Source organism: Varanus komodoensis, unplaced genomic scaffold (genome assembly GCF_004798865.1).
Source record: "Varanus komodoensis strain SLA01 unplaced genomic scaffold, ASM479886v1 scaffold15, whole genome shotgun sequence".
NCBI classification, from domain to species: domain Eukaryota; kingdom Metazoa; phylum Chordata; class Lepidosauria; order Squamata; family Varanidae; genus Varanus; species Varanus komodoensis.
Window position 1 is genome coordinate 3,408,605 of NW_025335440.1, and position 16,697 is coordinate 3,425,301.

Here is a 16,697-nt window from a genome sequence, read left to right on the forward strand (position 1 = left end):
CTAGACTGAAAGGCAGTGACTGGCCCAAGTGACACGGGGCTTCAGGGCTGCGTGAGTACTAAACCCAGGCCTCCCAGGTTCCAGCCCGTCATACTTCGGCTGAAGGAGCTTCACCCCAGGCAGACCTAGTCTGGGTAGGAGCAACAGAAACATGATGGACTACTTCTGGAATTTGACCTGTTGGCAGCTAGGAGTATCGCTGTCACATCCTTACACCATGGCTACTGTAATGGACACAAAACTCTGCCTCATGCATTCTCGCCTTTTTCAAGCATCTGCAGAATCCTCTCCAGCAGGTCTCCTCCTCCTGCTAAGCCCTTGCGGTAGACGATTCTGACAGCGCCTTCTGCTGGCCCTGCCATCGCCTTAGGTCAACCGATCCTTTGAAGAGGTTTCACCACCGTTTCTGATGAGTGAAGTCACCCACCCCCGCTTCCAAGGACCCCAAGGGTTTGGAAGCAACAGTGGAACCATTCCCTCCCCTACCCCATCCCACCACACACACAAAATGATCAGAGCTCAAACTTTGAAACCATTCTCAATTCTTTAATTTCAGTGGCAGACCCAGGGTCCAAAAAGCCAGCCGCCTTCCCCCATTCGATGCACAAACATTCCTTGCAAAAGAAATGTACAGTTTCCTGAGTTGTGGCAGTGTGAAGATCTTTGGCTTCTCCTTGAATCCCAAAGCCTTGGAGGACAGATACTATTCAGTTTACCCATTCTAGGCAGGGCGCAGGGCCCGCGAGGCCTTCTGAACTGGGACTCTCTGCTCAGAGGTGGGGGCCATGCTGTGGGTGGGAGTGCTCCTTCTGAAAGCCAAATCCTGCCTTCAGCAAGGAAATGCATGGAACAGAACTAGCACCTGCAGAGTCATGCCAACGGAGCCCCTCTTAATGGAGCAGATCTTCCTAGCGGGATACTCCTGTGCCGCCGAGGTCCAGATGCAGAGCCCTCCTCCATTCCTCCTTGCTTCACACCAATGCACTTCAGCAGCCTGGTGGGGCCGAAGGACGGGGCCAACCCACACATCCAAAGGGAACGAATCAGAATCACCGAAATCCAAACAGGAAGAAACTCTGGCGGGCCTGAGCGTGTTCCCTGGGCTGCGCCCGCTAGTTCTTCTCAGGCCGGTTGCGGTTCAGCACAGCTTTAGGGGCAAATTCCAGCTTGTCCTTCAGGCTGACCACCTGGGTGAGGTCTTTCCCAGCACTCTCCTGCAGTTTGCGGTCCTCTCGCCTCTCCGAGATGCTCTGCTCAGCTTCTGGGGGCAGAGGGGGTGGCTGGCCACGGAGGAACCACTCCAAGTGGTAGCCCACCGCCCCCACAACAAAGGCCACGGGGAAGGTAACATATGGGGCGTAGGCCCGCACAGTCGCCCAGAGGACGGGCCACATGGTAGCCACAGGTTCTGCTGACACAAAAGGAGAAGACAGCTGATCATTCCCAGCCTACTTCTGACCCCCAGCACCACTGGTCAGAGCTGAAGCCTACACCAGGGCAGAACATCAGAACGTGGGCTGGATCTGGCCCTCTGGGATTCCCCCAAAGGGCCCCAGCCCCTTCTCCCAACCACCAATCCTTCCAAGGTTTCCTGGTTTCCATGCAGTTTTCCCCATTCAAAGGGAAATGACCCTCCGAGGGTTTCATTCCTGGCTGGAAGAGCTTTAAACTAAAGTATGATATTTCTTGCCCCACTCAACAATGAAATGTGACCGCCAAGATCTCCCAGGAGGTCTTGGGCTGAAGGAGGTTCTCTGCCACCAGCCTGAGCCTACGCTGCAGATCCCATTCTCTGCTGGAAAGGGCTTCGTCTTCATGGTGCGGGCTTCATCTTTTTTTTAAACCGGCATTTTCTTTCCCCAGATTTCCAGAACTGCAGAAGGCTAACTAAAACAAAGGGTCCTGTAGCACATTAAAGGCTCACAATAACGCTAATAATCTTTAAGATGTCACCAGACTGCTTTCATCACTTCTGCTGGATGGCTGCTTGAAGAGCTATTGACCACTCAGGGCTCTCCGCTTGCGGAGATGGAAATCAAAGGGGCTTGTTGGAAGCAGAATGGATTATCTCCAGTGCAGCTGGCTATCAAGGCTCATTCATGAATGCACCCACCCACAGACACTGTCCCCGCGTGGTCTGCCAACGTGCTGGACTGCCACTCCCGATCTTCCAGCCAGCCATCAGATGCTGAGAAAGTTCAGGAGGTTCAGCCTGCATGGTCCACTGCGAGCTTGGGCTTCTGGGAACCTCTGTCTAAGCGATGAGCTGCATCACTGCAAAAATAATGTTTTCTCCAGGGAAGTGGTGTGCACAGTAATCATGATGTGGAAAGAGAACATAAAAAGCACTTTTCTGGATGTGTGTGCGCGCACGGGTGCATGCATGCTTTACAAAACTTCAGCCTGAAGCTCAAGTGCACTAGAGCTGAATACAGCATAAGCAACACGCAAGGCAGCCTGCAAACCGTCCACTTCGCCACAGCTCATTTTCATTTTCCATGCTCTGATGTTTGGAAAACACACACACATAGATCTAGAAAATGTCTCTGACTGTGGGATGGGGTGGGAGAAACTGAGAAAATAACCTTTCTTCCACAACTCCAAGTTTATCTTCCCTCATGGACAAAACATAAACAAGAAACAAAGCAAAAGTTGTCCAGCTCTAGAGTAAGTGAAGATTTTTTTAAAATCACCCGGCAATGCCAACTATCTCAGAAATTGCTGCTTGAGTACGATTTTGCCACCCCTTCCAATTTATAGAGCCATTCTTAGAGTGTGGCACGGTGGTTAAGAGCAAGGGACTGGGACTTGGGAGACCCGGGTTCTGGTCCCCGCTTGGCCATGGAGCCCACTGGGTGACTTTGGGCGAGTCACAGACTCTCAGCCCAGCCTACCTCACAGGGCTGTTGTTCTGGGGATAAGATGGAGGGCAGGAGGAGTATTATGCAAGCCACTTTGAGTTCTTTGTAAGAAAAAAAACAGGCTATCCTATCATCTTCCATAGTGACGCATAGAAAAAGCCGAACTGCAAAATGAAAAGCAATAAACTGAACAGAAAATTATTAAAACCACTTCTGTGCTGTTTTGCTGTTAAGAAAAACAAACACTGCAGAGGTGTCCTTAGGAACCTGGAAAAATAAGACAGTGTTTGCATCCAAGTGGTTAACTGCCAGGTGAGCTTCCCCGGAGCATTCCACAGATGGGGTGTCACCACCAAGAAGCCCTTGCTTATCCCAGTGCCTGAGCAGCCTGAAGTAGGAAAGGTGAGCTCTCACATATCCAAATCCCAAGCTACCTGGGGCTTTAAGGCCAGGGTGCCCTTCCAGATGCCACTGAACTTCAACTGCCATCATCCTGAGCTGATAATGGAAGCCACAGTTCAACAGCCTCTGGAGGCCTACCCATTTCCCACTCTGCTTTTAAAGCAAGCACTAGCACTTTGAACTGCACCAGATGGAGACATATGCCAAGCAGTACTTGGACTTCAAAGTGGGGCTGAATCTCTAAAAAACCCTCCCCCCCCCCCCGCTCCAGCCCTGAAAGCCTACAGACCCAACTCTCTGGAGGAGTGCCAAGCCATCCAGAACAGCTTCAGCAGCTGCCCTGAGCCGATGAACCACTCAGCAGCTGAGCGAAAGGCCACAGCCTTTTACCTGCTCATGCAGGCGTTACCCCGCTGAACCCAACGGATCTAAGCAAACAGACGCAGGGCTGGCTCCTATTTTGCAGCTATCTGGTAACAGATTTAAGGGGTTCTGCACCTGGGCCACTTATCTAAGGAAGCCAAGAGAGAAAAGACTTGGGTAGGGATGCTGTCCTACAAAAAAGTCACAGCTAACCTCCGTCGGTGTTTTCGCACAGGCAACATACGCAATGCTTGAGAGAGCTCATTGCATAAATTAGCTGGTCCGAGCAGTGGTCCTCCAGCACCACCTGCTGGCATTGAACCTCGAGGTAAGAGGGGAAGCCCCTCAACACCAGGAGCCCAACCTGGGACTATCAAAAGCCAGACAGTTAACATCACACACCCCTCAACACACGGGTTCTTTTCTAGATGGCCAAGGAAGCTAATTCTTATTTACTTCCACACGTAACACCTCCATGTTTACCACCTTTAGGAAAGCACACAAAAAATTGCATTTAGGGTGCAATCCTAGGGATATTTAGAGCAAAAGAAAAAAAAGTCCCATAATTCCCAGGTTCTTTATTGGCTGGGGCATTCTGGGGGATATAGTATTTTTCCCCTGCCTCAGTGTGCCTAAGATGGCACACTTAATTGCATTTAATGTGCAAAAAGCCAATGGTGTGTTAGAATAACTTGCTGTTAAAGAGTGCAGAATTTACTGAAATATGAGAAGACACAGTGGTATGAATCACTTTAATGCAACACAGTAGACTGGGGATGATAGGCATTGCAGTCCAAAGCATTTGGAGGACACCAGGGGGGCTGCTCTGCATTTGATGGGGAAGTGGAACAGTGGTTTGCTTCCCACAGGCGTGGCCCCCAACACACAACCCCCCCAAGGCTAGGCCAAAGCTGATTGGCATTCAGTTGCATCATTTGAGGCTCAGTGCTGCCTCTGAGCATAAGGAGACTATCTTTCCTTTCACCACTAATTCATTTCTAAATTATTAATCAGAGTTTTATACCAGGACGCAGTCCTATAGATATTTAGCCAGAAACCTGGGGCCCTTTTCCAAGGCTTCTTTGCGTTAGTAAGCTTTCAGCATTTACTACCTCTGCAGTTCCATTATTTTTAACAACGAGGACTAGTAACTTATCCTTGGAGGAAAATAGCAATGCTGTTTAGTTGGCTAACTTCATCACTACACTCTAAAATCTGCCAGTTATGCCCATACGCTTAAATTTAACAGACTGTTAAACTGCTCCAAAGTTTTAGCCCAGCAGTGTTGGAGTTATTAGTATCATCGTTCCATTGCATTTATATTCCACCTTTCTTCCTCTTGCAAGGAACCCAAGTCAGCTCACAAGTTTCTCCCCTCTCCATTTTATCCTTGTAACAACCCTGATAGTCAGGTTAGGCTGAGGCGCTGAGGCCTTCACGGCTGAGGACCCTGCCAACCCTCAGCTACCAGTTCACCACTCTTAACCTACTGCACTACACTGACTGTCACGTTAGCAAAGCACTGACTGGGCAGCATTCTAGTCCTGAAGGATGCAGTCTTATGCTCATTTGGACATGCTGGTTGGGGAATGCCAGAAACTGTAGGCTTTTTCCCCCCTCCCCTAAAAGAGAGCCAGTGTGGTGTAGTAGTTAAGAGCATGAGACTGGGACTCAGACGATCTGGGTTCGAGTCCCCACTCGGCCATGGAGCCAACTGGGTGACTTTAGGCCAGTCACAGACTCTCAGCCCAACCTACCTCACAGGGTTGTTGTTGTGGGGACAAGATGGAGGAGGAGAATGATGTAAGCTGCCTTGAGCCCTTTGTAGGAAAAAGGCAGGATATAAATAGAAAAACAAACAAACAAACAGGCACAGAATTGCATCCTTAATGTACTAAAATCACTAAGTGCACTAATCTCGAAGTTGCTTGCAGCTTGCAGCCGTCTGAGATTGGGGCACCAGCTCAGCCCTAGCACCTCTTCTAAAAATGTTATTTATTAAACCAGAACTGCATTCTCACCATGATAGGGAGAAGGAACTTGGCACGGTAGCAAAAAACCGCCACTGCGCTCCCTGCACCTGCCATCCAAATATTTTTGGTGTTGTAACACCCTATCTTCTCCCATTCCCAAAGGAGAGGCCAGCAGGGAAGGCACACGGCCCAGCAATGCCCCTCTGAAAACTATGGCTCTGGGGAGGAAAGGCAGGCAGGTCTCCCAGAGAGTTCTCCTGGCAAAAGCAGCCACGCTCTGGGCTTGCCGGGAGCTCAGATACCAAAGTTCCCGAGCAGAGCCAGGCACAGGATCGGGGTTAGCAGCCTGGGGTGCAGCACCCATAATCTTCTGCACCCCACGAGCCACGCACTGGGATGCACAGAAAAGGCAGCGGGAGAATTAAAGCCACCAGGAGCTCTAAGGCAATGCTGCAGAATCAGTCGGTGGGGCTGAGTGGAGGTCAAGCGGGCAAACGCCCCCATTTTGCCGAGCGGAACAGGAAGGCAGGAGCAAGCAGAGGTTTGCTCTTCCCTTGCCCTTGCAGCAGCAGGGCCCGGGGGCCGTGCTGCCTCCGCCCACGACACAGGCCAGGGGAACGCGCGAGAAGCGCAGCGGAGCCCGGGGCAGATCGAGGCCAGCGGACGGCCGGTCGGCTTCCCCCGGCACCCAGGACCAGCATGCGCGACAGGCGCGCCCCAAGCGCCCCGTCCCACGCCGGAGGAAGCGCCCCGCCAGCAGGGCCCGCGATGGCCTGGCCTGGCCTGGCCTCGCCCGCCCCCCCCCTTTAAACTCCCACCATCCCTCCCCCATGCCTGCGCGGGCCGGGCAGATGGGAGCTGCAGCCCCCCCGCGCTCGTGCCAGGGCCACATGCAGCCAGCGGCCCCGCGGCGGGGCGCGGCTCGTCCCCCCACGACCTCCCCGCGCGCGCCGGTCTCCCTTCGGGCCAGCCGGGCTCGGGGCCGCGCCTGCCCTCCCAGCTCGGGGCCGGCGCGGCTCCGGCAGCCCCCCCCAGACTCACCTCCTCCGCCAGCCCCGCGCCCAGCCAGGCCCCGCGCGGCTCCCAGCCAGCCAGGCAGCCCTGCGCAGCCGCCTCCGCCGGGCGCGCTCGGCTTCCTGCCGCCGCTCCATTGGCCGCGGCCCTCCGCTCCCGCCGCCGCTCATTGGCGGCGCCGCTCAGGCCGCCCCGGCGCGAAGGAGGCGCCCGGGGACGGGGCCCGCAGCCCGAGCTGCGCTGGCCGTCGCCGCCGGCAGGCTGGCGGCTGGGGCGACGGGCGGCAGCACCCGCGGCCCAGGCCAGCGGGCCCACGGGCACGGCACGTGCTCGCGCGCTCTGGAGCCTCGCGCGTCGTTCAGGGAGCCTGGCCGCTTGCAGCAGGCGGGCCTGGACGGCGGGGAGAGCGGGTTCGATTTGCTGGGCGGGGCGCGACGCGACGGAATGCAATTCTGCGGGGACAGTTGCCAGTTCTGCTCCCAGGAAAGGGAGCCGCGTGCACGGCTGCGAGACGGGAAATGCTCAGCCCGACAACGCTAGCAGTGAGCGGCTCGTGGAACTGTTGTGGAGCGCACGCTGAGTGTGAACCAGCCGTGTGATGTGGCCGCAAAAAAGAGCACAAGCCATTTGGGGCTACCTTAACATGTTGGGCTAGTTTCCAAAATTCATGAGGTGCTGGTTCCCCTCCATTCGGCTCTGTTTAGGTCTCATACGGAATATTGTGGCCGGTTCTGGGCACCAAACTTCAAGAAAGATGTAGACAAATTGGACAGGGTTCAGAAGAGACAAACAAAGATGCTCAGGGCTGGAAACAAAACCCTGAAAAAATGGGTATGCTCAGCCCAGAGAAGACTGGTGGAGATAGGATAGTGCTCTTTAAATACTTGCAAGGCTGCCACACAGAGGGCCAGGATCTCTCCATCATCCCAGAGTGCAGGGCTCAGAACAACAGGCGCAAACTACAGGGATCCAGGGATCCAGGTTCTGGCTAGAAACTGATTTCAGCAAGTGGGTTCATCCCCTCATGGAGATTTGGGGCTCCACAGAAAGGACTTGGGACTCCAGCCCAAGTAAGCATCCCCTAATACCACATCAGGCTACAGCCTAATGGCTCCAAAGCTACCTATATCTTGTTTTGGGAGCAGGTTCCTGAGTAAATGGATGCAGGTTTGAGTCATTGCACCAAAATCTTACTTCTGAATAAATATGTTTATGTATGTATTTCAGCTATGTTTAACGCACACCCTGATTTAAAGGGACAAGAGATAAATTCTGAGCTTGCACTAAAAACATATTTAACGCCAATTGTAAAAATCCTGATTAAACCAATGCTTTAAAGGGATAATAAACTCCCAGAATTGTCAAACTGAGCTGGGAATTCTCACTAGCCAGCAATAATCTGCATTACTGTTATTGCAGATATGTCAATTTAAATGTCAGTTTAAAATGAGAGCACTTAACATGCAAATAATTTTGCTCAAAAAGATGCAAAGAAAGGCATCCCAATTTTGAGAAGACCCACTGAAATCAAAACTAACTTTAAGAGTATTGATGTTGGTGAGTCTATTCCTAAGTATGACTGAGCCTGCGTCCAACCTGAAGACTAAAATGTGATAAGTTCTTAGGAGCCAAAAGAAGTAGAAAAATGGCAATGCTTTAAAAAACTACCCCTACCAAACCAAAGTGATATTTTATTTTCTCATTTTAGGTCAGACTGGGGCACTGAAGGACCATGACTCAACAGGATTCAATGACATCTTCAAAAATCAGGAGGATACCAAGGAGGGACAACAAGGGCGATGGCTGGTGTACCTTTCCTGGAAGAGCATCTCCATAATTGAGTGACCACCACTAGGAAAGTGGTGTCCCCACTGGCTGCGTGCCTGGCCTCAAAGTAAGCCCGTCCACTTCAGCTCTTAATATACAGGTGTGCACCTGAAGAGCATTCAGCCATCTCCCGCTTAAGGCACAGAGGGTTCTGAAGGTCAGAAGCAGCCCCTTGAACTGGATCCAGAAGCAGACTGAGAGCCGGTGCGACTGGCCTGGTGCCACTGCAACTAGAGGCGTCCAAGGTGCAGCTGGCAGCCCTCAGCTAGGGATGGTGCAGCCGGGAGTCCTGCGCTGAGCAGCGGGTTGGGCCCTCTGGCCCCTTCCAGCTTGGTTCTGCTATGGTCCTATGTATTTGTTTGTTTATTATTTAAAGCTTTTATATACTGTGCTCCACTAAAAAGTCCCAGGACAGTAGTACAATGAAGTGAAAGTACAGCATCAAAGGACACATTCAAATAAACCCCCCTCTTAAAACTTAAAATATTGTGGAAATAAAAAGGTTTCGGCCTGGCGCTGAAATGAAGAAAGTGTCAGTGCCAGGCACACCTCTGGGGAGACAAATCCATAGCCGGGGTGCCACCACAGAGAAAGGCCTTCTCCATGTAGCCACTCTTCTGATCTTCAAAGAGGGTTCCAGAAGAAGGACCTCTGACCAGAGTGCCAGTTCACAGAGCGGGGCTAGTAACGTAGAAACAGAGAAACAGAGCAAGTCAGAAGGGGCCTCCCAGGCCATCTAGTCTGACTCCCGGCTCCAGCCAGCTCCACTCACCACATGCCCACCATGTGCGTGTCGAGCCTATCTTTGAACACCCTCAGTGATGGGGCCTCAACGACCTCTTGTGGAAGCCCTTTCCATACCCTCAGAGTCTTAACCGTCAGGAAGTACTTCCTGGCATTCACATTGAACCTTGGTTCCCTGAGCTTTGCTCCATTGCAGCACGTCCTGCCTTCCTCTGCAGGGGAGAACAGGTCTCTACCCACCTCCGTGTGACACCCCCTCACATACCTGTATGTCGCCAACAGATCCCCTCTGAGTCTCCTCCAGGCTGAAGAGACCCAGTTCCCTCCGTCTCACCTCATACCCCATCCCCTGCAAACCGGCCACCAATGCTGCACTGACTCCAGCCTGGCTATATCCTTTCTGTAATGAGGGGACCAAAACTGAGCACAGTACTCCAGTTGCGGGCGCACCAGAGTCATATAGAGTGGTAGCAATACCTCTCTTGATCTAGAAGCCACGCTTCTGGCTATGTAATCAAGGTTGGCGTTCACCCTCTCGACCACCGCATCACACTGCTGACTCAAGCCTAGACTGCAGTAAACCAGAACCCCGAGGTCCCTTTCACAAGCGCTGCTCTCCAGCCACTTGTCCCCTAACCTGTATTTATGACACCCATTCCCATGCCCCAAGTGCAAGACCTTGCACTTATCTGCATTGAATGCCATCCTGTTGTCTCCTGCCCACTTCCGTAGTCTGTCCAGATCCTTTTGGATCTGGAGTACCTGCTCCTCAGTTGTGGCCACTGCCCCAGTTTTAGTATTGTCTGCGAATTCGATCAGCAGACTGGTCACCCCTTCTTCCGTGACATTGATTAAAACTTTCTGAACTAACTGTAGCTTCTGAACCATCTTCTAAGGCAACCCAGGTTCAAGCCAATACAATAGTCTGACATGGAGACTATTTTAGCATGGCTCATCTTAACCATTCCCAGCTATTGCCAGAACATCTCTGAAGTAACAAAGAACATAGAAACATAGAAACAGAGCGAGTCAGAAGGGGCCTCCTGGGCCATCTAGTCTGACCCCCGGCTCCAGCCGGCTCCACTCACGCCATGCCCAGCTCAACCGGCAGCAATTGAAACTAGTAGCAACACCACTGGGCGAAGAAATGCATGAATGAAACACTTGTATTTACTGAAGAAAAAAAAGTGCCTGATTTTTTGTAAGTTGTTTGTGGCCTCCAAGAGAAATGCAAGTTATTTTTTAGATTCTCTGAATAAACAATATTTGCTTTTTTCAGCCCATCAAAACCTCATGTGGATTTAAGAAGAAGTTTCTGAACACTGTTTGGGAATGTGGGGATGCTTCACACACACCTGAGAAACACTTGAGGCCTGGATTTGTCCTGTGCTGTTCCCCACATGGCAGGCCGAGCGGGGAGCCAGTGTGCAGGAGGTGCTAGGACCACAGGGACAAGCCGCCTCTTTCTCTTTGCCTCCTCTGTGAAACATCCGCCTGAACAAGGGAAGTGCTAATTAGCCAATCGGGCACAGAGGAGCCTCGGCAGGGAAGTGGGGAGAGTTCCCAAGGGGTGGGGGGAGTTTGCCTGCCTGACAGCCCTGTCTGTGCCTTCCCCAGCAGGAGCCCCTGCAATGGGAGGCCCCTCCACCCTGGGCTCCATGTGACCCTTCAAGGAAAGGGGGGGGGGGCTGCTTTGGGGCCTCCAATTAATATGGTGAAGAAAATGAGAAAGGAACCAGAATGAAAACAGATGCACTATGTGTGTGTGGGGGGGGTCGAAGTCAGAGCTCACCTCATTAATTGTCTCTCTGCAGCTGCAGTGAAACCACTTGCCTCCCTTCCAGATTGCATTTTATGGCCGCTGCTGCTTGTGATCCAGGCTTTGTCATTTCCCTCCCATGCAAAGAGGGTGTGATTTAGGGTTGCCAGATCCCTTTTCCCCTTCTCTTTTATCAGTTTGCAGTCCTTGCCCCTTTGAGGCCACTCTGCCTGCTGAGGAGACAGGCTTCTCGGGCTTGGATTTCTGCAGATCACGTTGCCATTGAGCACTGCAGCAGGCTGAGGGGAGGAGGGTCAGTTGGCAACCCTGGCAGAGTGTAAGCTCCTAGGCGCCCCTTAAGCTCAGGGGCAGGTGGCAGCCCACAGGACAGATTCCCCCTTCCCTCCCCGCTCCCTTCTCCACCATAGAATCTGATGAACAGGATTAGAAGATTAGGCTAGTGCCGGCCCTCCCCTGAATCCAACTAAGACGGCAAACCATGGCAAACAACCTGCCATTCGCCACCAAACATCAAACCATGTGTTTCTGCAAACCGTGGAGCAGCCGGGTTCAGACAACAACCTGGTTACATGATCCCCAGGAGGAAAGAAGCCAGAGGGGGGAGGCTACAAACCATACATCAAACCCTAGTTTTGGGGTGGGTTTCACAGCCACCCTCTTGTGTATCTCACTAGCTTAGGACGATATGGGAAGTCACATGCTGCAAGAATAGCTAAGGACATCACCCAGCGCATGAGTGGCATGCGGTGCACTGAGGGGCTTCTCTTCCCCAGTGATCTTCTGAACCGGCCTACGTGTTTCAGCGGCAACTCACAGTACAATGGCAACTTGCATTCAGCCCATATTCGTTCCCTGAGTGCAGGTTGGCATGTTGTCTGAACCCGACCGTCGGCACAGGGACATAGGAAAAGTCGTGGTGGAGCAGACCACAGTCCATCACTCTGCACACATGGTGGCAAGCAGCTGCCCACAGGGTCCCCCCGGCAGGATGGGGGCAAGACCTCTTCCTGCACAGGCTGCTCAGCAAGGCAGGCCACCTTTGGTGAAGGAGGGAGTCCGCAGCCAGCAAGCCTAGCAGCCGTCGGCAGCAATTAATAGCCATTGGTATGTGGGCCAGCCTGAATGACCTTGCATGCCATCCCTTACAGCCCAGGGACTCTGACTGCAAAGAAATTCAGGATGTCTTCCAGCCCTGTAACTCTTGAGACTAAGATTTCTAAAAACCACTGTAAATGCCACAGGGTGTTCTATTGGTGTCTTTTAATGGGAGCTGGGATGGCCCAAGAAGACAGAAGCCTTGAGCAGAGGGGAATAATCTCTCCCTCCCTCCGTGTGTGTGTGTGTGTGTGTGTGTGTGTGTGTGTGTGAACTCCACCCCACAGCTGCTCCAAAGGAGTGACCTAATGCAGTCTGGGAAGAAAACAATGGAGAAGAGAGATCTCTGTATTCCCCGGCCCATTGTGCTTTGACTGGGTCAGAAAGGAGGTGGACGAATGGCTGGCTGGCTGCAGGAAGCCCCAGGGCATGAAGGGTCCCCCTGAACATTCTGGGAGTAGGGACCTTTTGAGGTGCTTATGCCCTGAATCCCCATCTTATGCTCAGTTAAACCTCATTGCACAAAAATGTGGGAAATCTCCGGGAAGCTCCTTTAAAAGAAACTGACCCAGAGTGAGTGCTCGACCCCCTGAAACTTCCCCCCACATGGGAGTGGGGTGCATGTGTGAAACATCATCAACTCATGTCAGTGGAGACCATTTCTACCATTCTCTAGCAATGCCCCAGTGTGCATCTGTGCACTCATGCATGTGTGAACCTGCCATCAGTGCACCGAGTAGGCCTCTAGAGCTCGCTAGTCACCCACCAAGACAAAATGCCATTTTCTAACCACTTGTATTGACCTGTCAGGAGCTCATCTCGATGCCTAGGATTGCAACAGTGAAGGGGGCAGCTCAAGTGGCAGGACAGCCAGAGCAGGTGAGAGGTAATGGCCTAGAAGTTGCTTGTCAAATCACAAAGTATCTGAGCTTTAACTAGCTGAGGGCGGTTGTTGAATCAGCCTGAGCGATGCACTGCATTCTGAAGATGCTTTTGTAGGCAACAGGGGCAGGGGCAAAAATAAGGGCTTACTTGATGGCTTAGCTTTCTTGGAGCTACCGCAGAGCCACGAGCATCTGGATTCTTTGCAGGCGTAAGAGCCGATTCTGTACGTGTACCTTTTTGTCCAGGGGGTTTTCTTTCTCTGCCATTGTTTAACCACAAAATGACACTGCAGCATAGCAGAATTGTGAAAATACATGAGCATCTAATTCTAGGGCATTCTGTCCTTTCTGGATCGTATCGTCCTCTTAAAAAAGGCCATGAAAATGCTCAGAATGGGTGGGAGAGGCCCCAAGGGAGGAGACAAAATATGTAAAGCACCCACAAATGAATCTGAGTGCGGAATCACAATTGCACAATTAATGCTTACGTAGAAAAACTTTCACTGCCACTGGAAATGCACATGGTAGGTATTTGGACATGCAGATGGTAGACATGTCATGCGTGGAGCTGGGGGTCAGGCTAGATGGCCCGGGAGACCCCTTCTGACTTGGTCTGTTTCTATGTTTCTATGAGTACAACTTAGGAGAAGCAGTTCAGTCTTACAGAGTGGGGGGAAACCGCACAGAAGTTGGGAAACCACCCAACAATCAGTGATTTGGGGAAATGGGGGTGCCAACGTGCTCTGACTATCTGGGAAGCTGAATCGGGACCCCCAGGAGGGCTGCATTTGGCTCCCAGACTCTGCATTCCTGAAGCGGAACGGATGGTGGGGGGCGGGGTGGCCACTGTTGCGAACACTGCAGAAAGGCACCCACAGGGCTCACCTAATCCCTCCAGCAATTACAAGAGGTTCCAATCTAAGGGGATAACATTTAAATCCTCTTCCAAGGGGTCATCCCCTGACAGGAGTTCCAGCTACCCCTTCATAATAGGAAGGAAACATTTGAACCTGGGGCAGGCTGGTGTTGTCACTTTGATGGTACATGAATTTTTCAAAGCCCTAAATTAAATTTTCATTCTAATTTATGTAGCTCTGATAACGGAAGGCTTGGATTGAAGCGAAGGATGAATCTAGTTAGCTTGCTGCATCTCCTGGGTCGGTCCCCCTCTTAGTAACCACGAGCTCCTCCTTAGTTACTGATGTCAATGCTGTGTTTGCAGAGTTGGCTAAATTCTGAAGGAGGACTCCCTCTCCCCCTCATTCGCGCGTGTGCACACACACACACACACACGGGGGTGGGGGGAGATGCTCAGAAGAACACAGGCCTCTCAAATCAAGGAAAAGCATCTTGCGTGTGCTCAGAAGCCCTGGGCTCTGTCTCCGAAGCCAAGGCCTGCATTGTCCGGGAGACCGTGTACTTTGCAGATTCACAAACAGAGCATGACATTGATTGCCTGCCCTGGATTCTTGCCACAATATCTTTGAATCAGGGGTAGACTGCCCCTGAACATGAAGGTTTTATGAGCTGTCAGGGAACTCACTGCTACACATTACTTCATCCATCAATGTCGCACTTGGTTTTCGCAGAGCTGAACACTGCAGCTAAACCATTTCACCCAATGAGCCCGTCTCTATGCTCCCTTCTTGCATTATGGAGGCCGGTGGAGAAACTGAGGGAAGACTGAACTGGCCATATTCTCAGCAAGGCAGAGACCTGCAGGATTAAATCCCCACCCCGCAAAAAGGGGGAGGGCACAGCAGAGCAACATGAAGTGCTTTTGCTGCGTTCACCGTTTTTGTATCTCGGAGTAATCATGGCAACGTTACATCCACATAGGACGAAATTCCCAGGCGCGTCTTTCTGTCTTAAATGGAAGGAGCAAGTTGCTTTAGCAGGCATCCTGCGGAGCCAATGGGAAGCACACACTGGCTCCTGCCACCCAGCACTTAGTGAAGGCAGGGCTCCCCTCTAGCCAGGCTCCCTGTGCTCCAGCTTCCGTCCCCAACAGCAGTCATTCTTGTCACCAGCCCTCGAACAGACCCCTTCCTCCTGGGCCCTTTGGCAAAAGGCAGCCTGGCTGGTGGAGTTCTCCGGAGTTCCTCCGAGCAGACAGCTCCACGCAGGACAGGCCAACCCTGCTCCAGCTCTTTGTGGAGGCGCCTTGTCCCTTCCTCTGACTCGCACACCTTGATCTTCCTTCATTCGCAGCAGCAGCAGCTCCAGTGGGCATGTCAGGGGTGGAGCCGGCTGGAGCCAGGGGTCAGACTAGATGGACCAGGAGGTCACTTCTGACTCGCTCTGTTTCTCTGTTCCTACTTTCTACTATGTCCTCTTAGTGGCCAAGGTTCTTTGGGGTCTTGTTGGCCTTCTTTGACAGAATTCGTCCCTCAGTCTTTTATATTGTTATTTATTTTATATTGTTAATTTTATATTGTTATTTTTGTATTTTATTGTATTTTATTTGTGCTGTGAGCCGCCCCGAGGCTTCGGCAAGGGGCGGCATAGAAATGTTTTAATAAATAAATAGTCTTTGAAGAAAACGCTTCTCCTATAACTGGACTTCCAGAGAGTTTTGTTCAGCAAAGGATCCTCAGAGGCCACCTTTCTCAGAGAGACTCCAAGACAGAAGCAGCATAAAACTATGCATTACCAAATCGCTCAGAGCTCAGGACAAGCCACTACCAGACAGCCAGCAGGCAGCGAAGAAGAGGCTCCTCCAGGCAAGTGGGAAGGAACCAAAGGTGGCACATGCCACTGGAGCAGGGAGCTGGCGGTCCTTCCCTTCCAGCACTGGGGGAGACTGCCCCAGCGGGCTCCGAGGTGTCGTCTTGCCCCCAGACAAAGCGAGAGAGACCTGCCAGAGGCACCAGGAAAACTGCGCTGCAGACACAGTGGGCCTTCAAGGAAGCAGGCAGGCAGGTTGGACGGGGCAGCGCCAGCCAGTCTGCATTTCCCCCCTTTGTTGTTTGCCCTCGGCCACTGCTTTGCCTCTTTGCGCTGCCTGCTGCTGCACACTCAGAATCTGACCAATCTTCCCCACTCCTTTTATCCTTCTCCTGAAACCGTAACAGTTCCTTTCCCACTTCTCACTGAGACGCAGACCGTGTGCTCCCGGGGCAAAAGGGAGAGGCTCTCGAGGATGCGCGATGGTTTTGTGCTGCTTGGACACTTCTCCGAGGCCTGCAAAACACCGGGTGGAAACAGCAATCAAGCAGTGCTCCGATGCTTGTGTCAGGGGGGAAGGTTCCCGCTGCACCACTTCCCTCACCACGAGCAGCCCGAGTCAGTAGCGCAATGCCTTTGAGACAGTCCTCGGCATCCACGCGGCAGGGCCACCTGGCCGCTTCTTGCAGAGGCTCAGCTGGAAAGGGAGCTGCCTCTGTAACTCCAGGCACCCTCCTGACTGTCCTGGCAGGGCAGGGGGTGGCATTTTCCCCACTGCCCACCAGCACCCACCCCCCAGGGCCCCGGTCAGCTTCTCCAGAGCCCCAGCCAGTCTTCAGGTGGCAGCCCCTGCTCTGCCGGCTTCCTCCCATGTGCGCGCCCAGCAGGACTGATCCTCCCCACCTCACTAACCCCTCCCCCCCCATGCAGGCACCCCTCTTCCCGGGGGAAAGGGGAGTTGTGTCCCCCCTCGGACCCCTGGCTCTGCCCCAGACCCTAGGGGTTCAGCTCCTTACCTGCCCCCCAAGGTCCGTTCTCCTCCCGCCTCTGTCTGCCTGCTGTCGCTTCCACACCACGTCGCCCTCCC

The 16,697-nt window shown here is 52.7% G+C and overlaps 1 protein-coding gene across 2 annotated transcripts; it reads right to left on the reverse strand.

The window, feature by feature from the left end:
* Positions 1-525: 525 nt before the first annotated feature.
* On the reverse strand, positions 526-6,745 carry SMIM12 (small integral membrane protein 12). Of its 2 annotated transcripts, none has more exons than XM_044425284.1 (2): positions 6,641-6,745; positions 526-1,408 (listed from the first exon to the last, which is right to left on the reverse strand). In XM_044425284.1, the coding sequence occupies exon 2, from the start codon at positions 1,392-1,394 to the stop codon at positions 1,113-1,115; it is 282 nt and encodes a 93-aa protein (XP_044281219.1). In that variant the 5' UTR covers positions 1,395-1,408; positions 6,641-6,745; the 3' UTR covers positions 526-1,112. The 2 variants fall into 2 exon arrangements, with proteins under 2 accessions (XP_044281219.1, XP_044281220.1); XM_044425285.1 differs by lacking the exon at positions 6,641-6,745 and adding an exon at positions 2,114-2,839.
* Positions 6,746-16,697: the final 9,952 nt, after the last annotated feature.